At 36.9% G+C, this 24,480-nt stretch overlaps 2 protein-coding genes across 2 annotated transcripts in view; both read right to left on the minus strand.

The window, feature by feature from the left end:
- Window positions 1–24,480, minus strand: part of LOC125855207 (tRNA(His) guanylyltransferase 1-like) — an 84,110-nt gene that overhangs the window by 52,321 nt on the left and 7,309 nt on the right. The window lies entirely within an intron of this gene.
- LOC125855205 (uncharacterized) overlaps window positions 1–24,480 on the minus strand; it is a 50,017-nt gene that overhangs the window by 18,228 nt on the left and 7,309 nt on the right. The window contains exons 2-9 of the mRNA XM_049534897.1: window positions 17,117–17,292; window positions 14,858–17,032; window positions 14,165–14,240; window positions 8,606–8,728; window positions 5,381–5,636; window positions 4,826–5,296; window positions 4,569–4,754; window positions 4,183–4,473 (exon numbers count right to left, since the gene is read on the minus strand). Coding sequence (XP_049390854.1) covers window positions 4,183–4,473; window positions 4,569–4,754; window positions 4,826–5,296; window positions 5,381–5,636; window positions 8,606–8,728; window positions 14,165–14,240; window positions 14,858–17,032; window positions 17,117–17,285 — 3,747 coding nt within the window. The 5' untranslated portion in view covers window positions 17,286–17,292. The remainder of the gene's footprint in view (window positions 1–4,182; window positions 4,474–4,568; window positions 4,755–4,825; window positions 5,297–5,380; window positions 5,637–8,605; window positions 8,729–14,164; window positions 14,241–14,857; window positions 17,033–17,116; window positions 17,293–24,480) is intronic.

Consider the following 24,480-nt stretch of genomic DNA (forward strand, 5'->3'; position numbering starts at 1 on the left):
AGTCTTGCTCATCTTAGAAGAACTAATTGCATCTCTTCACAAGGGACCTATGAAATCTATTTAAGATTCAGCATCCTCAACATAATTTTCCTTGCACCAAAAATACAAAGATAAAATACATCTTGACTAAATTCTATTTAAAGAACTAATGTTTTCTTGAAAACACCTAGCGTCTCTCTCTATCCACACAATACACCACATACAAGCTGGGATAGAGTTTCACTTCTTTTGCCTTACAGAATCCCCCGCCTTACACCAGAATTTACCAAATCCATAATTGATTCTAGCATAACCCATTTCAATCATGCTCAAAAAGATCTGCCACAGTTTTCCAGTCATTCTACAATGCAAAAAAAGATGGTTATTGTTTTCTGTACTCTTCTCCTTACATAAGAAACATCGCTTCATTGAATACCCATTCTCTGCAAATTCTCATGCATTAAACAGGCTCTCCTAACCACCAGCCAGGAGAAACATATTATAACTTTAAAAGAAGCTCTTATTTCCCAAATGCACTTTGAAAACCTGCTTATGTCTTGTTGGCCATTTGAAACTAGAGATTGGTATATGCGGATTTGGCAGTGGAGAGCTTCCTTCCACTTCCTTCTCATATCATAGTCTGAATTAACTGTTGTGCCCTTGAAGCTTTCCAAAACTTTCAGAAATTCACCTACCATTTCAAACTCCCAATCATTGAGTGGTTTTCTAAAGGAGAAATTCCAGCCATGTGGACTCTATGTGTCTTCAATTAATGCTTCTGATATCATATTTAGACAACAAAGATCAGGAAAAACCATATTCAAAGGGCCATGACCATCCAATTGTCATAACAAAAGCTCCTTCTCTTCCTCAAATTCTCGGCTGTTAGAATCGTTCCCCTCGCTGCTAGCCATGTAACACCTTTCTAGGCTCCCCGGGAATCCAGATCGAAAGATGTTTATTCCCTAGAATTGGACAGAACCTTTTGTAGATCCTAAATGAAAGCAAGCTATGATTAAAGAAATAAAGGCCTTGCCAAAAAAGGAGACTTGGGAACTTGTCATTTCACCATCAGACAAGAAGTTGGTTTGCAGAAAATGGATCTTCACTGTGAAACGTCAATAACTTGATTGGAAGATTTAAATAAAGATAGGTGTCTATGAAATTCACTCAAACTTATGGAGTTGATTATCTGGAAATATTTTCTTCAGTTGCATAAACGAAAATATCAGATTCTTTTATCCTATGCAGCAAATCTTGATTGGGACTTGCAACAGCTTGATGTGGAGAACGTATTTTTCAGGGAGACTTAAAACAAGAAGTATATATGGAAATCACTCCTAGATTTGATACTGAACAAAGTCAGAGAAAGGTGTACACTCTGAAGAAAGCCTTGTATGGACTAGCGCAATTCTCTGAAGCTTGGTTTGATAGACTTTGCTAAGTGATGATCTCTTTCAGTTACCAACTAAGCAAATCACACCCCCTTCATAAGACATCAAAAGGGCAAACTCACTCTGCTACTAGTTTATGTTGATGACATAGTAATGACAAGAATGACAAAGAGGAGATGACCCGATTGAAGAAGTTATTACCACAAGAATTTAAGATTAAAGATCCAGGAAAATTGTAGTATTTCTTAGAATTGAGGTTGCTGGATCAAAAGAGGAATCTTTATTTCTTAAAGAAAGTATATTCTAAATCTCTAGAAGGAAACTGGTACGACAGGTTGCAAACCAGCAGAATCACCTATTGCAACCAATCACAAGTTACAAACCAGCGATGGAGAATCAGTTGATAAGAAGAGATAGCAGAGGTTGGTCTTATTTACCTCTCTCACACCATAACAGACATAGCCTAGTCAGCTTATTGAGTTGGTTCATGCATGATCATCGAGATCCTTGTATGCAGTGGCAGAGCCAAATATTTTACTAGGGTGTCAGAATATACAAAATATAACACATGTAGAAAAATAAGGGGAGTCAACATATAGCATATAAACATAAAATTAAACTTTTAACGTAGCTAAGCAATGTAATTTTCGAGCAACCCCTTAGATAAGGTAGCTCCACCACTGTTCATATGCAAGCTGCCTTTTACATTTTGCAGTATCTGAAGTCTACTCCAGGAACTCTATTTTTCTCGAAACAGAGTCACCTCTAGATAAAAGCCTTCAAAGACGTGGGTTGGGCTGCATCTTTAGATAACAGAAGATCTACATCCGGTTAGTATACACTAGTAGGAGGGAACCTAGTTACTTAGAGAAGCAGAAAGCAAAGTATAGTTGTCAAATCTAGTGCAGAAGCAGAATATAGAGCTATAGCCCAAGATGTTTGTGAACTTCTTTGGCTACAAAAGAATTGAGATTGTCTGAAAAAGGGTAGCTTTCCTTGTACAGCGACAACAAAGTCGCAATCAGTATAGCATACTCAGAATCTTGTTCAACATGACCAAACCAAATATGTTGAAATTGATCGACACTTCATCAAAGAAAAGTTACAAGTGGTACCTTGAGTTTGCTTCATTAACCGTCAAAAGAACAACTAGCGGATGTGCATACAAAAGTACTTTTCATACTTAGGTTTGCAAGTTTGGCATGTGCAACATCTTTGCACTAACTTGACCGGGAGTATTGTTGTGTTAATTGATTAACATGATTTTAGGAGTCTTTATTTTCCTAGTGTTATTATAGGGATAGAATTTATTTATTTTTATTGTAATTGATTGGCTTTCCTTAATTAGCTATAGGGTTCATGACTTCATTCTATAAATATCCCTTTCAAGAGATGCAAAGACATACTGACAAGAGAAGCCTTTTCTTCTCAAACTTATTATAGTTTGCTTTGGTAATTAAACAACTTATAAAAGATGAAGAAGCAAATCAAGAAGATGGTTTGAGTTGGGTAATTAGGGCTATGACTAGGAATGGCAATGGAGCGAGGTGGAGAGGGTGCAGGGCGTTAAGTCTAGCACACAAGAAATTCCAGTCTCCCAGCGAGCATTTTTTTATTTTCAACCCGCACCACTCCGCAAAACCCACCCTGCTTAATTTTTTTTCCATCTTGATATTTTTCTAGAAAACAAAAATTTTACATTTTTTTATTTTTCTTTAACATGGAGAGTTAATTATACTTGAGAGACTGTTTCCTATAGTTAAAATGCGCCAGTTTTTAATTCTGACATTATTAAGCATACACTCAAAAAAAAAATCTCATTTGCACTCAATAAAACATGTTATATTATAGTCTAAATTATCTTCAATTATTAGTACAATTCTCTGTGATTAAAAAGTTCATATATATACTTTATAACTGCACTACACGTGAAGAGACATATGATGATGTAAAATTCTTGAGTGACTGTCAAGAGGCACTTAGCACAACTGAATACTATTTTTTAATTGGAAAAGTCAAATAATGTAAAAAAGAGTTTGTTAATGCATTGAAGCATAAACTGTAAAGATTGCAGTTTCTAGATCTTTATGTGGCAATATATCAGAAAGAGATCTATTTGGTTTATAAAAATTCAAAATAAATTCTTGGAACTGAAAAAAAAGGGCTCCGAGTACAAAATATCATATAGATATATTTTTTGAAAATCTTAAAAAATCATTGAGAGATAAATTTTTCATGAAAATCAGAGAAGAGACTGATAGCTGAGAGCTTCAATCTTCTTAAATCAGAGAAGAGATTGGAGATTAAAGCAGGAGAGTGAGTGAAAATTTTAACCTGCAGAGTCTTAAACCCGCAATACCCCGCCCGGTCCCATTGCCATCCCTACTTATGACCAACTTTTTAGCCCAAGTTTACCCAACTCATCATTACTTAAGCAAACCGTGGCGGGATGGATGACTCAACCCATTTTTACTGGGACAAATTTGACCCAACCCACCCATTTGACACCCCTTCCGATAAGCAGTAAATTTCTTCTTCTTTTTTTTGATGACAAGGGAAACCCGCAGCCGCTACCCGTTGGGTGCGCACAGGGTAAAACCCCCGCTCCTATGCAATAGCTCGCAAACCACATAGGAGAGGTAACCCGCACTAGGCAAGCCCGGTGCAACGAGTTCGACCCAGAAGACAAACCCCTTGCTTTCGCTGGCAAGGGGTTTCGAACTTGAGACCTCCAACATGGAAGTCCCAAGCCCACCCCGAAGGGTAATAAGCAGTAAATTTCTGGAAGCATCAGTTAAAAGTTACTTACGCAATCAACAGTTCTCTGATCCCAGACATCAAACCACAATGCAGCAGCACTCCAGTAACTAGAATGAGTACTATCATTGTCAGTTTCAGGAGCAATTGGTTGTTCGTTGACATTCATCCATGAACCCAACACAACTCCATCAAGTTCACCACAGGCAATAACTAGGTCTCTCCCTAAGGTAGCCAATAAGTGCAGTTTTATTTCTTCTGTTGCATTTCCATTTGATACTCCCTTGAACTCTTTGTGCCGGCAAGAGAAGGTACTCCAGAAACTGCTGCAAGGATAAACCCTCTTCGTGCAAAAGCAAACTGTCAGCTTGAAATTCAACTCCGATCTAGACTCATAGAGCCAGTTAGGGGAACTTAAGTAACAATAATTCCACATACCTCAATCAGTGAGATCCTCTCCAAAATTTGCCACTCATGTGGACCAAGATACCCAAGTCCTTTCATGACTTCAACAATTTGCATCCGTAGAGATCTCCGGACAGTACCGAAAACTAACTGTTTAAGGCTCATTTCAATATCTTCGCCCAGCTTTTGAAGTGTTGCTACAGCAAGTCCAGTCTCACCCTGATCATGAATGATAGCTGACTCATTAGACATACAATATCTGTTTATACGAATAATCAGAAAAGACCTACCTTCAGAAACAAGTCATAAGCAATAGCTCTTCCAACTTCACGAACTTCGTTGAATGTATCCTGATTTTCCTGCTCTGACATCAAATCTCTTGAACGATGAAGATGCATCTTAAGAACGGCCAAAGGAAGACGACCAGAAAGTATGGCATCTTTGACAACGGTTTTGACATCCAGATTATCTATCTCCCACCGTGCAATCATATCCTTCGGATTTTCTATAGAAAAAACTCTTTTTTCTTCAGTTATTAAATATGGTTCCTTAAAAGTGTCCAAAGAAGAAATGTCTTTGCCATCAAATGCATCCACAGGCATCAAAGCAAGGTCTTCGCCATTATTTCTCTCCATCTCAGAAGCAGAAATCAGACCCTTTTTGGTTGACGCCTCCAAAGATAAGATATCAGCAGGAAAATCGAGAATACTGGACTCATCCTGTGACAAATCTGTCTCACCTACAGTTTCACCTTGATCCACCTAGAATACGAGATAAAGGAAATGAATATGTATCAACATCAAGCAACTGATAATATTGAACTTTGGAGGACCAGACCAAAATACCAATTCCTGGCCTAGCCTTTTGCATTTGTATGTGAGTTGCCACTGCAGATTCCGTATGATCTCTAGAAAGTGAGCCATCTTCTGAAGCCTTTCCAGATCTCCTGTCCCGCCAGGTCTACTAACTATCAGCTCTGAAGAAAGAAAAGAATTTTGCACACCTCCAGCTTTCTGCGACTCCATTCCATCTTTCTTATGCTGCAGTAAACCATATTCTCGTATCATCTTGGTGGCAAAGCTAGTTCCTAAAGCAAGAAGCCTGTATCAAGATCTAAGCATAAGAAAGAGAACCTAAGTGAATTCAGGCAACAAAGCTGACTATCATACCATAGAAATAAGCAATGAGTCAACCATCATAAACTAACCACATAACTAAGTTAAGAACTTCCAAACAACAAGTTAACCCCATGGGCTAAACTTGACACTACCATATTATGTCTTGATTTATTAGATGCTCTCTAACTCTTGCCTTAGAGGCAAGATTTATCACAAGAATTTCAAAGAACAAGTTGAGCCTTGTGGACAACATTTTACACCATTTTTACTAAGTCTAACTTATGGGGAACACAATAACTTTTGCCTTAGAGGCAAAGCCTATCTCAAGGGTTAAAAAATAACATAGCTTAATGGGCAATAGTTAACACTATTTCACTATGTGTAAGTTATGAGATGCTCTATAATTGTTGCCTTGGAGGTAAGACTTAGAACCAAGAACTTCAAAATAACAAGTTGCCCCTTGTGGGATTTACTTGACACTACCACATTGTGTCTTAATTTATGAGATGCTCTATAACTCTTGCCTTAGAGTCAAGACTTAGATCAAGGACTTCCAAACAACAAGTTGCGCCTCATGGACAAAAATTTACACCATTTTTACTAAGTCAAACTTATGGGGAACACTTTACACTATTTCACTATGTTTAACTTATGAGATGCTCTAAAAGTCTTGCCTTAGAGGCAAGATTTAGCCAAGGTCTTTCAAAGAATAAATTACACCCCATGGGCAAGACTTGGCACCATCATCTTGTGTCTTAATTTATCGTATGCTCCATAACTCTCGTCTTAATAGGCAAGACATAGCCAAAGGACTTCCAAAGAATAAGATACGCTCCATGGGCAAGAGGTCTTGATTTATGTTATATTTTATAACTATTGCCTTAGAAGTTAGAGGTAAGACTTATTAGCAAAGGACTTTCAAACAAAAGTTAAGCCCCATGGGCAAAAAAAAAAGAGAGAGAAAAACTCTTCTAAAAATTAGATAAAAGAAAAAATAATAAATGAAAGAAAAATAAATAAAGAAAAAATAATAAATGAAAGAAAATGAAAAAAGGTGAAAAAATAGAAGTTGCGAAAAAAGAAAACAAAAAAGAGAAGAAAAAATAATAATAAAAGAATGAGAAAAATGAAAAAGAAATTAAAAAAAAAATGAGAAAATTGAGCATGGAGAGTTGCTTAAAAACATTTGAGATGTAGAGGGGCAAAAATGTAATTTTACTCTACTTAAAGTGGAAGAAAGGTCATTCTTTAAAGACTTCTCTTATGGGGGACAAAAAATCTAGACCACTACATTTGGGGGACACCTTGTGNAAACAAACAAGAAAACAAAAAAAATTAAAAAAGAGAAAAGAAAAAATAATAAATAAAACAATGAGAAAAATGAAAAAGAAATTTAAAAAAAAAAAGAGAGACAATTGAGCATGGAGAGTTGCTTAAAAACATTTGAGATGTAGAGGGGCAAAAATGTAACTTTACTCTACTTAAAGTGGAAGGTCATTCTTTAAAGACTTCTCTTATGGGGGACAAAAAATCTAGACCATTACATTTGGGGGACACCTTGTGTAATTTTTTGCTTTCATGAGCTAGCTTTTGGGGTTGAGTTAGGCCCAAGATCCATTCCTTATATTAACAAAGGAAAGATGGTTTGCTACCATTGAAAGGATACCTTCACTTGCTACAACCTCAAGGATGAATGCGGTCTCTTAGATTTGGCAACAAGGCATGAGGCGGCGCATGGGCTTTTTCTTGAAGCAAAGCAACATCTTAATTTTTACAAAATGTTAAAGAGTAATACATAAATTGAGTAATGAGTCAAAAACCAGAGTAGAACATCAGAAATTAGCAAGAGAAAACAAGTTAATAACTTAATATTTGCATCTTTACATATGAATGAGAAATAAAACAACTACTACTATTTAGTATGCCTCAACCCCGAGCTAGTTGGACTAAGTTAGAAATATAAAAGGTCCATTTATTTTTTGAGAATATATAAAAGGTATTTTTCTTTTTTGGTGAAGTAATTAAATTGCCTTAGAAAGGCATCAAGAAGATGCAAAGGTTACAACTAAAAATAAAGTTGCTTCAAACATGAAAATAACATGAAGCTAACTGTGCAAAAACCTGTAAAGCAGACATAAAGATAAACCCCCTTAAACCCTACTGTGCTAGAGTTAAGGAGCTAACAAAATCCAAAAAAAATTCCATACTGTTTACAGGGGAGAGAAGGTTCCAATTATAGACTAACTAAACACCTAGTCTTAATGGTGCTTATGGGAGTTGATATTCCATCAAAACATCTGCAGTTTCTCTCTTTCCAAATGGTCCAAAAAATTACTGCTGGGATCATCCTCCAAGTACTTTTGATGGTGTTGTTAACTCTCCTACATATCCAGCTAGCATAAGCATCTTTGATGGAGAGGGGCATAACCCATTGGAGGCCAAACAATGAGAAGAAGAAATGCCATATGTCGACTGTTGTGGGGCAGTGCAAAAAAAGATGGTTGACACTTTCATTGTGTTGTTTACAGAAAAGACATCTGTTGATGAGAATGATGCCCTTTTTCCTAAGGTTGTCTTGTGTTAAACATGCCTTATGTAGGGCTGTCCATGTAAAACATAATATATACCGTCATGATTTTCATTTATCATAGGTGTTTTTTTAGGATGAATTTATCATAGATATTTTTCTAATTCTATTGTTTATAAATTGTTGTTGTGTCATTATTACTGCGTATTAAGCTTTTTCATTTGACCCTTTTTCATAAAGCACATGTTTAATTTCACATTCACTTAAAGGCCAAGCAAACTTTGACGCTTTTCACCATTGACAACACAGGCAGAGAACCCATCTAGCAAATCTGAAAAGAAATGATAATTATCGAATTCACAGATGAGAGAATTAAGTAACCATAGCACAAAATTTTAAAGTAACACACCTAGAAAATTGCATACCTTGATGCAGAAGAGACCTCGTAATCATTACCAACTTTGCAGGACATCAGATAAACAACAGCAAGGAGCATCCTCAAGATGCCTTCTTCAGCCAAATTGACATGAGCAAGCATTTCTAAAGACCTGTCCATAAATAAACAAACATAAGATTTTATTCCATGCCATGTCTCTAAAAGTCTTCCAGAGACAAACCTAGAACTGATATTTTAGAGATGAAATGACTGTAACCAAATCCAATTCACATCCAGTTTCGTTTATCCGATAATCTTGTTGGACAAATCTGAGCCATCAAGCAGTATTGTTTCTTAATACCTTATGGAGTTTCAAGGTAATTAGCTAAGTTTTTTCTTTTAGTTTTATTCAGTCTCTATCCCTCCTGTACAGATGATCCAAATGAGTGCGCCAAAGTTAATAGTTTCGGCACCTATTAGTCATGGTGCCTTAGCTAGTAACATGCCCTCCTCACTATTACCTTTTTTTTGACTTTACATATCATAAAGAAAAGTTAGATAAATCAACACGTTGAATATAATTCAGGATAGCTAAAGTACCAGGTTTCTTATATTTAGGGTAGTGTTCCATTAATTAGTAAATTTACTTTTCTCCTACCCCTTTGTCACTCAATCAACTCATAACTGGACTTTCTTAAGAGTGGCACAAACTCAACTTGTGGGATAACACTGGTATGTTGTTATTTATTCCTATAACTAGATAACCTACCCGCGCTTCGCGCGGTAATCCATGACCTCATTAATATTATGAATAATGAATAATCATTTTCTAATATCCAAATATTATAAATTTGGTATTGTCACATATATTAAGAACTTGAAAGATTGTAAAAATTTTACTCTTTAATGAATTTTATCTTATTTTTAATTATAATATTTGTTCTTTGATATAATTGGCTTTTCAATATTGAATGTTTTTTCATAGCTTAGTCAATTATCACTTCCTCTATTGTTTTGTACATGTGCATGCAAAGTATAAGATACTCAATTTGGTGGCCTATTATTTCTTTAGCCAGTAGCAGCTAGTTTTCCTTGCTCTTCCATGTCATTATCCATAAACACCCCTAAATATGCCATAATAAATTTATCATGTGAAAGATATTAGCCCCTCGTATTCTCATATGTGTGTTCCTTCATTATTCTAGAGCTAGTAGATTGGATGAGTTGTGACCTTTATGAAAGGTTGTGACTTTTCTGAAGGGTTGTGTCTTTTTTGATAAGGCACAATAAGTACATGTTCATACTACATTTGTTGGCTATAAATAGAGGTCGCCCTCACATTTTTAAACTTCGAATTTTCTAAGTTTTTTATTCTTCTTCTTAGAACACCCAATCTAGTACATATTCACCTTTTCACATTGAAGGATTATGACGTTTTTAAAGGGTTGTGACTTTTCTAAAGAGTTGTGACTTACAAATTCATCAAAGATAAAACTTCACAAACCATTGAATTAAACACTAATGTAAGTTGTCGGACAAAATGCTGACATAAGGTAAAAGCCCACAAAAAGAAGTAGATACGAACCAAAAAAATGTCATGGTCGTGATTAGTTGTTCAAGAATTGAGCAGCTGAAATATTTTTTCTTTTGACATGTTGAATGGAGGAAAAAACTATAAGGAAATTATAGTTTTGTTTCATTATTTTTTTTGGTGAAGATCCAAAGTAGACTTCCAAGGAATTGACAAAGTTCCACAGAAATTAGGGATGAAATTTGTCATGAAGAAGAAGATACAACAATGGGTATGATTTGCCTAGTTTTTATAGGTAGTTCCTGAAGAGGTGCAACCGAAGGGACGCAAGAATTGAAGAAATGGGTTTAAAGGTAAAAATAAAATAGGGGTAAAAAACCTAAAAGTACGAAGAAAAACATAAAAGTAAATTCCTGAATTCTAAGGGCGCCATGTATGCAGGACTAGGATTCAAATGTACATATCTCTCCGTCTTATACACTTATAATTATACAAATACAAATCTTCCCCTGCCCAGTTCTCTTTTGCCTTTCTCACTCCCTCGCTTCATGCAAACACAACTTATAGAAAAATACAATATATAATTTGTGTTTGTATAAAGCGAGAGAGATTTGATATACAAATACAAATGTTTTAACTCGATTCAATTGTATACGAATTCAAATTTTATGCAGATATACAAACACAATCATTGATACATATACATAGTAGTTACATATATACAATTATCTAACCGATATACATATACAACTCACCTCTCTCCACTCTCTGACCTCTCTCGCTCGCCTCTCTCCTCTCTCTCCCAATCTCGCTCGCCACTCTAGTTTAACACAGAGAACATATACAAACGCAATTTTCATACAAATCGTCGCAATTTTAATACAAATCTGCCACGATTTATACAAATCAGATACTCCATAGCAAACATAATTTGGCTATGGAGTGCAAATAGAAAAATTGTAGCTATAGAGCGCTAATATGATTTTTATGTTCGCTATTCCTAAAATTTACTCTTATTTTTTTGGTAAAGATCCAAAGTAGACTTCCAAGGAATTGACGAAGTTCCACAGAAATTAGGGTTGAAATTTGTCACAAAGAAGAAGATACAACAATGGGTATGATTTGTCTAGTTTTTATAAGTAGTTCCTGAAGAGACGCAACCGAAGGGACGCAAGAGTTGAAGAAACAGGTTTAAAGGTAAAAACAGAATAGGGGTGAAAAACCTAAAAGTATGAAGAAAAACATAAAAGTGAATTCCTGAATTTTAAGGGCGCCACGTAGGTGGGCCTAGGATTCTCTTTTATATATGTAAGATATAAGATTATGCTAGGAAAAGGAAAAATAAAGTCTCCTAAAATCATGTTAAATAATTAACACAATCAACAATAGGGTGTTATCATCTCATCTAAATGCTTAAGTTGTTACAGAAAACACATTTGGTTTTTACTTAATTATTTTAAAATTAAAAAAAAACTGGAAAAAAAATTAAAGAATTCAAGTAATTATTTTTTTGATCAAGTAAAGAATAATTCCACTAATAAAAGGGGAAAACTCCCGTTTACATGTAGTATACCAAAAAAAAGAAAACCTAAAAAATACAAATGGTTCTTTTACCGTGGACACCCATTTATCCGTATAAATAGCAATCTCATCAGTGCACCAATAATTATATGAGGGATAAAAGGTTATTCTTCAAATGTACAAAATCATGTTCAATTCCTTAAAAAAATTATATTTCTTTCTCTCCGCACTACCCACATAAGAACTAATGAAGCAATGCCCTATGCCCTATGCCATGCGCCTTCTCTTGCATCTTCTAAAAGCCTAACTAAAAAAGAGTCCTTTATCATCCCGTCATAGTCCACGGTAGTCAAAACGATCTCAAAATCACTCACCATAACCTTGAAGCAACCTAACAATGTAGTAGAAGGTGATCCACATCCTCACCCGAGTTTCTACATATAAAGCACAAATTAATATAGGTGATCCTCCTTTTCTTCAAATTTTCTGCCATCAAAATTTTTCCTCTAGTCGACAGCCATATAAAGAAAAATCTTTCTTGGCGCCCAGGAAATCCAAACAGCATCATGCAGGAAAATTGTCTCTATCTCTCGTGAGCATCTTGTCATAATGGAACTTCACTGAGAAACAACCACCATTCCCTAACTTCCATCTCTAAGAATACTAAATTTCAAAGGATAGAGTTTGTTTGAAGAGCATCTCAAGCAAGTTTTGCAATTCCTCTCAACTCCCAATCCTAAAGATTTCTCCTAAATTGAAGATCCCAAAGAGCATTTCCTTCTTGTTCTTTTGTATTTGTTGGACTGTCACCTTCTTTTGGCATGAAAGACTATGAATGTTGGATATGTGGCTCTCGAAGTGTTATCCCCACACCACCTATGCACCCAAAAACAATTTCTACTCTCATCCCCTACCTTGAAAGATATGTTACCACTAAATTTCTCACATCCCTTCAAGATATTTTTCCAAAGACCACACCCAAAAGGAGTAGTAATGTTTCTAGAGTTCCACCCTCTTCCATAACTCGCATATGTTTTCACTATCACCTCTCTCCATAATGCATGTTCCTCTAATCCAAATCTACAAAGCCACTTCCCTAGCAAAGCACTATTAAACACCCGAAGATCTTTTTACTTAATTATCTCTACAACACGCTCTCTCACGTGCAGGCCTGATTCGTTTTCAAGGGAAAGTACGCAGAGATTCTTTTGACAATGGATGGCGGTGAGACTCGAAGCCAGGACCTCTGCCGACTCTAAGATAAGTACCACATGCCTAGCTCGATAAGAAGACTAGTCTTCGTTTGCTAGGGCAGCTGATAGCTAGTTTAAACTTCACGGCCAGTCTCCCTTGTATTGATCCATTCTGTTAGCCGGCGAAAGTAGGAATGCTTTCATCACTTCCATGCTCCTAGTTTTCCTTTGCATTGAGGAAGGTGATGTCCTACGGTCTTTCATCCAAAGGTCTCACACCATTAGGAGTAGTCCTACACCTTATATGCAACTTCCCTTTTTTTCTCAGCTACCAATATGGAATGTAGGGCTTTATGTTCAATAATCTCCCCCTCAAACTAAGTTCTACACACCCCACTAACAAGCCCGTTGAACTAAGTTTCATATGGCCCTTCGCCTCATGGGCTAATCGGGAGATTTAATGAATACCACCCACATTATCTGAGTGGCCAGTGAAGCCCATATGTGAGCTTCTTTTGGGTGTGCATCTCCAAGCTCCGCAAAGGCAAGAAAACTGAGTCCTAAGCCATCAACTTAACATCTCCATACTCGTCCTGTTGAACCATAGGCTCTGATATAACATGTATCACCATCTCATCTAAAAGCTTAAGGAAGACAACACATTTTAATTTTTATTTAATTATCTCTTGAATACTAATAAACTTGGGGACTAATACTCTATAAGTTTGGTGTAAAGAAGAGGGCATATATGAAGTAGATAAATTAGTAGATTTCCTACGCTCTTTGTAATCATGACTACTTGCCTCGGAATTTTTTGTTTGGTTGCCAGCATTCCCTCGTTGCTGATGAATACAACTTTACCATTCTCAAAAAAAAAACTTGGGGGACTAGTCAGATACCATTTTGCAAATGAGGAGGTGATGCGCATTCCCATTTTGACCCGAAGAGTTTCTCAAACTGTTCAATTGGAGACAATAGCCAGAAGTAGAACAACAACTGTTGTTAAAAAATCTAAAAGTGGTAGAGAAATTTGCAGACAATATCTAGTCCTCAAAAATATGTTTTAGGTAAAAATAATGTACAGACTAGGTAAAGCTCTCTGATTTCTTAGCATATTGCGTAACATAAATTACAAAACCCTGAAAAGATTTTCAGCTTCCTTTTAGACTCAGGTACAACAAATAAGAGCAAACAAGGCAGAGGGATAAGGATCTTCCCAGTAAAACTTTTTGAAGTACAACTCATTTGTATATCCCAGTAGAAGTACCACCTAAATTATAATGCTCTGACCTTTACTTCCACATGCCACTAATTTATATAGCCACTCTACTAATAAGTCTCAAAACAAGCTAATCAAACTTACTTTTCAATCTCCTCGAATTTTAGGAATTCCAGTGCCAGCTGCAAGTTCCGAATCCATGTAACACTCAAGTCCCATCCTGCACAATTTTGCAAAAAGACATCACACTTCCTGCATATCATGATATTCTTCTTCGCCAATGAAGAAAAAAGGTTCTAAGCCAAAATCGACTGTTCTTGTTGGACCAAAATCAACGATATTTCAAATTTTCGATTTTACTAAAGACAACAGCAGTATTCCTGATTCATAAATTAACAACTAAAGCATGTGCACAAACTGTAAAAATCAAGTAGAGCAAAGTACAAAGTAGTACACTGACAATTGGCCAAACAAACTCTAAGGGCTCGTTTGGTAGCTTGTTAGTATTATGCATGTATTAGTTATTCCATCTTCTACTCCGCCATAAGATAATACACCAATTCCCTCATAACTTATACATGTATTAGTTATGCGGGTTGCTAAATTGCAAACCAAGCGTCGTATTAATTTTATAAATGAATTAACTTATTTCCTAACTAGCTACCAAACATTGCATAACTTTTACATAAATTAATACATGAATAAGTTGCTTCTTTACTGCATACCAAACGACCCTAAGAAGACATATTTATCTGTAAATCTGGAAGCATTTAACTTCATGAGGGAGCAAACATGTGAAGGCTAGTAAAAGAGCGTGTTTCAGCTTCAAGGAATTACCATTTTCTAAGCATAATTTATCTGCCACTTCAGGCCCTTCATACAAGAGAGCTTTATCCAACACCTCCACTTTCCATGGAGAAAAAGGTCTTTTTTTGCTTTCAAACTCATGAAGCTTATGGACTCCATACTTTGAACCAGCACTATAACAAGATTGCCGGTATCCAATTGCTTCGACCGGATAGAAATTTGAAGGAAGAGAAAGACGAGGCAGAACTACAGCAATACCGTCCTTTGTGACCAAATACAAACAACCCTGAAAACTACAACCTATAGCTTCGTCCACTATGGCATCCCAACCTTGGATGTTATAGCTGGTGTCATCATTTATTGTCATGTTCACATTTAAACTGGAATGAACAAGTCGACACTTCCCATTTTCCCCAGAACATTTTCCCTTCACTAACCGAGTGATCCCAAAAGGAGAAAAACAAACAACGCCATCTTCTTTAGATCCATCTGTAGCAAGGAAAACTTTTCTACTATGGCATGACCATAATCTACTACCAAAAATCATGTTCTTATTTACATCAAGAGCATCAGATAGGCTACTTCCATATGAGCCATACTTCCTTTCCTCGTGTGTATTATCAGCGAAAGAAGACTCTCTAATAATGGATGATTTTCTTTGTTCCTTCCCACCGAAAAAATTGGAAAAGACCCGTTGATAGCCAATTTCAGCGGCACCCGCCGCCCAAGCAACCAACATTCCATCACTCAATTGTTGAGGGTGTAATTTCTCAAGTGAACAATACTTCTGTGGAATATGGTCATCCACATGTATTACATATGTTAAACCATATTCATCAATCACACAAAATGTCAAAGAATGGGAAATAACAAGAAGCCGTTTGAACCTTCTTCTACCAACAAAATCTCCCGCTTGATTGATGAGCTGACCACATTTCTTCTCTTCAATACAACTTTCTCTGATCTTTGAAGATGAATACTTTTGTTCTTGAGATACTAAGGAAGGAGAAACTCCACAAATATTTAACAGATCTAAAGATGCTATATGTTCACCGGTTAATGCAATGTAAATGGAGACTAAGCCAGAAACATTAAGAGAAATAAGAAAAGCATGAGAAAATTTGAACTCTGGCCACTCAATTGCTGGCCTGCCCTCGAGGCATTTTCCCACTGTCACCGAGCAAACCCACTGCATTCCCCAATTAATTAACCTGGCCACTGCAACTAAAACTTTACAGCCTGTTCCATCATCTATATTTGTGCTTTCAATTTGAACATCTTTCTTTGTATTTAAGGCAAACCCAACCAAGCATTGCGCATCATTAGAGAACACTCTGAAACATTTGTAAGAACTGCTCAGCTGACCAACTAGAGCATCAGGAGACATCTGTATGGAATCTGTAGATATACTGTCTGCATGATCTTCAGCTGAGATATTACTATTCTGTTTGTCATGTGATATAGGACAACCATCAGATAGAAATTCCAATAGCTGCGGACAACTGAGAAAATTACTAAATGAGACAATTGAAGCAGATGAAGGAACTGACGATTTATCTGGGAACTTTGTATACACTGTTCCATCAGACTTCATTGTTTCAACTTTAGTCAAATAAGTATGCAACCATCTCTTCACTCCAAAACTCTCAGATGATACCTCCTTTTGACCCTCCATAGAACAACTATTCGCTCTTCCCCCAGTTACACTAGACCAGCTCATATCACTGACATCCAGGGAGTCATTGGACTGCATGGTGGAGTCACACACAGTTCCCGATAGTTGAGCTGAGGCTGTTGAAGGCCCCCACTCCACCCATAACCCTTGACCTACATCATCTTGTTCTGTGGGTGTTATGAACTCACTCATCATATAGGATTGGCAAAAAGCATGGACAGTTACCCCCTCACTGCCTAACACAAAAAGCAGTTCGTTGAAAGGAACATTGTCATGCTGACTACATAAATCTTCACACCTACCCCAAGCCACTGTGCTTACATCAGAAATAGAAGGGAAAGAGATAGGTCCAGTAAAATCAACTGCCTCTGTTTTTATGTTACATGTCTCCGCCTCAATGGACTGTGAAGTACTCTCACAATCATCCCCCAACTCTGTTTTACCAGGAAACATGCGCTCCAGTGAGCAGGGAAACGAACCATCATGATTCTGGAGATTTTTATAGCTTTGTGGATCCTTAGTACTTTTACCTGCAAAGAACAGGAATCTATTAGAGGTGAATGTACAATCTACATTGCTGAAGTGACAGGTAAGTTGATTATATTCACATTTACCCAATGGAAGAAGCAAAGCTTCACGATGATATGAAAGTAGCAACAATAACTCCCGTCTCGGAGAAATAAAACCTTCACAAAAGTCTGACAGGTTGACTTGGACTCGCGAGGACCCCCATTTCTGCAGCTGCAGTATTGCAGGATCTTCACCACCATAGGTAAAATCCATGCCAGCCCTATGCAAAGGGATAACAAAAATAAGCAAAGGCCGAAAGAAATGATAGCCATTGACGTATAGGGAGTTTGAGGTAATAAATTCATGAAAGAACACGATAATATGTTCAAAACGCCCATGAAATTTGTTAGAGGCCGAAGACATGATTGACTTTCTTTAGTCATTTTTAAAATCTGTAATGGTTCCGTTGATGTTCTACCCTCTGCATTTTCTTTTTGCTGGCATACACCAACAATAATCATAACATTATCAATCAAAAAAATGCCCATGAAAAGTTAGAATCAATTAGATGATAGAAGATGCTTTTCCAGTTAGCTTTTAGCACACAAGGTCATAATGAGAATTCAATTAGGAAAGGTAATAGGTCAAGTAAGAGAAACGGTATCACTATTCCTTAAGGAGAGACGTACAAAAGGCTCCACAATGGACACTCACCCTCCCTGCTTTCTCCTGTATCCTTTATGGACAACAAAATGGCTATAATTGAAATAAGCCTAACCAAAGAAGCCCCCTCTTTTCCTAGTGCTAATGTTGACTTATTTTATGACACAAAAAATGTGGAATGTGATCTAAGAATATACTTATAAGAAAGTGGATCAATTTTTACCACTACCCAACACAAAATTCATGTATTGCGATTAAGGAGCACATAGTCAGATGACTGCACAATGAACATCATCCCTTACATTCTCATCTAGCCTTATGGACACATCAACATGGCAATCATTTAATTGAAAACACCTTCAAGCCTACTCTAAAGCACTACTTTTTCCTGACCTTGAGGCGGGCTTGTTTTCGTACATGTTCACAGGTGAAAAGTGATGATTGGGGAGCTGCATCAAGAACTGACAGGTCTCTCTATTTTTTTTCAAATAGGTAACTTTGTTTTATTTTTATTTTTTTTTATGACAAGGGAAACTCGCAGCCGCTACCCTTTGGTGCGCACAGGGTAAAACCCCCGCTCCTATGCAATAGCTCGCAAACCACAAAGGAGAGATAACCCGTACTAGGCAAGCCCGGTGCGACGAGCTCAACCCAGAAGGCAAACTCCTTGCTTTCGCTGGCAAAGGGTTTCGAACTTGAGACCTCCAACATGGAAGTCCCAAGCCCAAACCACTGGGCCACCCCGAAGGATATAGGTAACTTTGTTTTATATCACAAAACAGTACATGAGTTGTACTGAAACCATATATACAGATGTCTCCTTTTCCACTATTTTCAGTCTAGAACATCAATTACTGATAGTGTCATTGGAGTATAATTGATTACACCAAAAACATAACAATAAGATGCAGTTAAACTTGATTTTTTGGACATCATTCTCTATGCTCTCAAAACACCTAGAATTCCTTTCTTTCCAAATAGTCCACCATATACTAGCAGGGATAATTCTCCATTTGTTCTGTCCTTTGCATTCACCCATGCTGCCTCCCAGCTCTTCAAAGCCTCTGAGACCTTCCTAGGCATGGTCCAGGAGATGCCTGGTTCAAAAAAATCATTCATAGTTGTAAGGTATACTTGCAGTGTAGGTACAGATGGTACCCTGTCTCTAATGCCTCCCCACAAAGGAAACAACTAGAGCATAAGGTTATCCCTCTTTTCTTCAAGTTATCTTGAGTCGGAGCAGCTTCTTTGGCCAATAACCATATGAAGCATGAGATTTTATGAGGTATTTTGCTTCTCCATATTTGTTTCCGTGGACAACGGTATGTTATGTTTGTGGGTTTGTCTGATCCATCAACTTGTAGGTTGAATTAACTTTGAACTCCCCTCTGCTATTTCCCTTCCACCACAAAACATCTTTCCCTGTTTGCAGCCCATTAAAAGTTTCCACAGTGTTGTGAAATTCCGCAACTCTTGCTATTTCCCAGTCTTTGAATTGTCTTCTGAAATTAAAGATCCACTCCTGATTTGTCCATAACTCTGCTATAGTACTTTGCTGTCCCAGAACTATAATGTATATGTCAGGGAAAAGTACTTCTAGGTTTCCCTTTTCATGCCACTCATCTTTCCAAAATCTTGTCTTGCTTTCATCTACATGTCTTAACTTAGGGTAGTCACTTCTTTGGTCAAGATAACTTTGATCTTTGCATTACTCTTAACTTCATCCAACATGTCTCTTATTGATCTCTACAAACTCACTCCATAAGGTGTAGTCACTTCTTTGGTCATCCACATATCTTCACCTTCATACTTTGCATTTATTACACTTTTCCATAGCATTTGATTTTCATTGGCAAACTTCCACAACCATTTCATTCTGAGAGCTTTACTCTGCACCTTCAGGTTCTTTATCCCCATACCCCCTACCTTCTTGCCAGTTATCACTAGTTTCCACTTCACCAAATGGAAGCCTTTCCTCTCCTTGTTGCCATGCCATAGAAATTTTCTCCTGATATTGTCCAATCTCTTGATGACTCCTGCAGGTATTGGGAACAAGGTCATCATGTAAATTGGCAAGGCATCTAGGACTGAATTGATGAGAGTCAGTTTGCCTCCAAAGGACAGATATTGAGTTTTCCATCTAGCCAATTTCTTTTCACACTTCTCCAGCACACCATTCCATATCTCAACAGAATTGGATTTTCCACCTAGAAGCATGCTCAAGTAAGTTGTTGGCAGAGTATCAATTTCCCCACTAAGGATTGCTGCTAGGCAGTTCGTATTTGTGACTGTACTGATTGGATACACTAAGCTCTTTCTCCAGTTGATAAGTAGTCCAGTCATTCCTTCAAACAGAATCAGTATAACCCTCACATATTTTAGTTGTTGTTCCTCATCATCACAAAAAATTAAGGTATCATCTGCACACTGTAGGTGTGTCACCTCCAAACTGTCGCCACCCTCTCTGGCAACATCAAAACCTTTCAACCAGGCTCTGTTGTTTGTTGTTTCGATCATACTATTCAGCCCCTCCATAGTGATTAAAAACAAAAAAGGTGACAAAGGGTCACCTTGCCTGAGACCTCTCTGAGTATTGAAAAATCCTGTAGGGGCTCCATTAATAAGCACGGAAAACTTGACAGTTGAAATACAATACTTTATCCATCTCAACCATTTATGTCTGACGCCCATTCTTTCCAACATCTTCAGTAGATACCTCCAGTTGACATGATCATATGCTTTCTCTATGTCCAGCTTGCATATTATACCAAGTTTCTTCCGTTTGATTCTGGAATCTACAGCTTCATTAGCAATCAACACAGCATCCATGATCTGTCTACCTTTAATAAATGTCATCTGTTGGGAATCAACCAATTTCCCTATCACTCCTTTCAGCCTCTCAGTCAGTACTTTGGAGAGTAGTTTGTACATGCTACCTATCAGGCTTATAGGTCTGAAATCTCTTGGCTAATTTGCTTCTTTCTTCTTTGGTATCAGGCAATGAATGTTGCGTTAAAGCTTTTCTCAAAAACTTCTTGTTCTGACAGGTCTCTCTATTTGAATGAACACAATGATGGATCCAGTATTATCAAACCATCTGTCCTGCCTCAAATACTCTCAGATCATCCTACTGAATTGGTATGTAGGCAGTAGGATAAAAGGGGATCTTATTTCAAAGAAGGAAATTGTGGGTTTCACGGATATAGTCAAAGGATGGCAGGAAGTCAGTGGGAGTCCTGATTATGCTTTGGCCATAAAAGCTTAAAATGTAGAAGCAAAAGCGCAAGAATGGAATGTGCAATTCGGTAACATAGAAAGAAAAAAAAGAGTGATTTACTGGAAAGGCTAAGAATGTAGGAAATTCAATAGAGTGCAGAAATATTAAACTGAACAAAAAATGACAGAGAAGGCTCCAAACTTGATGAAATTGCAAGAGATAGCCAAAATGGAGAAGATATCCTGGTGACAAAAGTTAAGAAGTTTATGACTAAAGCACTTCACAGGTTTTCCAACCTCACACAAGAGATACAGCCAGATTGACAAGTTAAAGGTTGCAAGGGAAATTATTAAGGATAATCAAGACAAAATTATAGATGAAATTCTCAAGTCTTACCAATAACTTTACAGTGAACCAGAAAGCTGTGGGCCTTCTATCAAGGTAAATGTCTCCAAAAATCAAAAGAGGAAAAAACATGGTTGCAAATGGCCCTTCACTCAAGAGGAAGTGGTACAGACAATTAGAAGTTGCGAAGGGAATTGTTATGGATAGGATGGTTTTAATATGGCTTTTTCTTATGAAGTAAGATATATCATTATTAGGCACCAAGAAGATGCAAATAATAACAACAGCAAAAATAATGTTAGCTCCAGCATAACATGGTTTTAATATGACTTTTATAGAAAACTGTTGCCAAGAGTAAAACTAGAAGTTAAGAAAGCAATTTGAGTGTTTTCATTATTATGTCAGATTTGGAAAAAAGCTTACCTGCATGATGTATTGGATTGATCCTTAAGAGAATATCCTTTGGACAAAAGAGACTACAAGCCTATTAGCTTAGTTAGGTGCTTTTATTCTAAGCTTTTCAGCAAAAGGTCAAAGGTAGTGATTACCAAATTAGTAGAAGAAATACACAAAATCACATGACATTTGTGAAGGGCAAACAGATAGTGGTATATCCTGATTGCACTGAATGTATAAATGCTAGAAGGAGTCAAAGCAGTCCTGTTTTAATGTGTAAGCTTGATATAAGAAAGTGTCCGACCATGGTACAATGTTAATAGGTCATTTCTACTAAACTTGTCGAAGGACATATTGGTGAAAGATGATTAAATGGGTACATTTATGTAGTTTTACTTCGAATTTTTCTGTTACTACCAATGGGCCACCAGAGGGCTTCTTCCTAGCCCATAAAGGTCTTAAGCAGGGAGACCTTATCTATTCTTTCTTAATTATACTAGTTATGAAACCCTTAGCTGGGATGTATATAAGGCTGCTTCTTATAACTGGATCAAGCGCTTTTCAGGAATGACACATTCATAATGTGTGATGCTGAGGTGACTCCATTGAGATATTTAAAGACTACCTCGCGTTCCTTTAAATATAGAAGATCGGGTGTCGTTCGTAGAAAATCACATCATTTTGTTTAGTATTTTCCATAGCTTCTTTCACCTTGTAGTTTTTTTTTTTTGGGTAATAACTGTGAACTACTACCATTACTCCAACATGAAAACTTCAAATTTACAACCTAAAGAGCACCTCTTGTCCCAACCACCACCAAGAAGAGGTTTAGGACTATCCTGGTCTCAAGCAAAACTATTCCAGGAAAATAAAAAATAAGCTCTTACCAAATACAAACAAATTTATTCTTTTTATCTAAACTATTTACTCTCTAGTTAGTCTTCTCAGCAGAATCTGACACCCCGCGGCACCCCTTGTGTTCTGGAGAATGGCTATTCGAGCTCTCACTTCTTTCTGTATCTGTACAATTGCAAAACTCGTACTCACATCTATGCTTCGAAAAATCTTCCAATTTCTGGCTTTCCATGTGTGATAGATCATTGCCCCCCATATTGCCACCAAAACTTCCTTTTGTATTTGCTTCCATTTCCATCGTTTCAGCCATTTCAGACTTTTTGGGACATCCTTCTGAACCATTTGGACCTCTGCCCAGATTGCCAGACCATGTCGAACTGCAATAATCCATTCACACTCGGAGAATAGGTGTGGAGGAGTTTCACCTTGTAGTTTTCAAACCTGTTTTGAAATGTTTTTCTTGAGTTGAGGGTCTATGCGAAACACCTTCTTTACCTCAGAAGGTAGTGATAAGGTTTGCACACTCTAGCCTCCCCAAACCCCACTTGTGATACATAGGGTATGTTGTTGTTGTTTATACTTTTGGGTCGTTTGGATCAGAAGAAAGTTATGCATGAATTACAAATTGTTTATGTTATGATTTATAATGAAGAAATTGGTATACAGTGATTAATACTTAAGAAAATTGTATACATCAATTAATTACTCTATAATNCATCTCTGATATATAGGATGGTTTTAATATGGTTTTTTCTTATGAAGTAAGATATATCATTATTAGGCACCAAGAAGATGTAAATAATAACAACAGCAAAGATAATGTTAGCTCCAGCATAACATGGTTTTAATATGGCTTTTATAGAAAACTGTTGCCAAGAGTAAACCTAGAAGTTAAGAAAGCAATTTGAGTGTTTTCATTACTATGTCAGATTTGGAAAAAAGCTTACATGCATGATGTATTGGATTGATCCTTAAGAGAATACCCTTTGGACAAAACAGACTACGAGCCTATCAGCTTAGTTAGGTGCTTTTATTCCAAGCTTTTCACCAAAAGGTCAAAGGCAGTGATTACCAAATTAGTAGAAGAAATACACAAAATCACATGGCATTTGTAAAGGGCAAACAGATAGTGGTATATCCTGATTGCACCGAATGTATAAATGCTAGAAGGAGTCAAAGCAGTCCTGTTTTAATGTGTAAGCTTGATATAAGAAAGTGTCCAACCATGGTAAATGTTAATAGTCATTTCTACTAAACTTGTTGAAGGACATATTGGTGAAAGATGATTAAATGGGTACATTTATGTAGTTTTACTTAGAATTTTTCTGTTATTACCAATGGGCCACCAGAGGGCTTCTTCCTAGCCCATAAATGTCTTTAAACAGGGAGACCTTATCTATTCTTTCTTAACTATACTAGTTATGAAACCCTTAGCTGGGATGTATATAAGGCTGTTTCTTATAACTGGATCAAGCACTTTTCGGGAATGACATATTCATAATATGCGATGCTGAGGTGACTCCATTGAGATATTTAAAGACTACCTCGCGTTCCTGTAAATATAGAAGATCGGGAAACGTTCGTAGAAAATCATCATTTTGTTTAGTATTTTCCATAGCTTCTTTCACCTTATATTTTTTTTTTTTGGGTAATAACTGTGAACTATTACCATTAGTCCAACATGAAAACTTCAAATTTACAGCCTAAAGAGCACCTCTTGTCCCAACCACCACCAAGAAGAGGTTTAGGACTATCCCGGTCTCGAGCAAAACTATTCCAGGAAAATAAAAAATAAGCTCTTACCAAATACAAACAAATTCATTCTTCTGATCTAAACTATTTACTCTCTAGTTAGTTTTCTCAGCAGAATCTGACACCTCGCAGCACCCCTTGTGTTCTGGAGAATGGCTATTCGAGCTCTCACTTCTGTACAATTGCAAAACTCGTAATCACATCTATGCTTCGAAAAATCTTCCAATTTCTGGCTTTCCA

Source organism: Solanum stenotomum, chromosome 2 (assembly GCF_019186545.1).
Source record: "Solanum stenotomum isolate F172 chromosome 2, ASM1918654v1, whole genome shotgun sequence".
NCBI classification, from domain to species: Eukaryota; Viridiplantae; Streptophyta; class Magnoliopsida; order Solanales; family Solanaceae; genus Solanum; species Solanum stenotomum.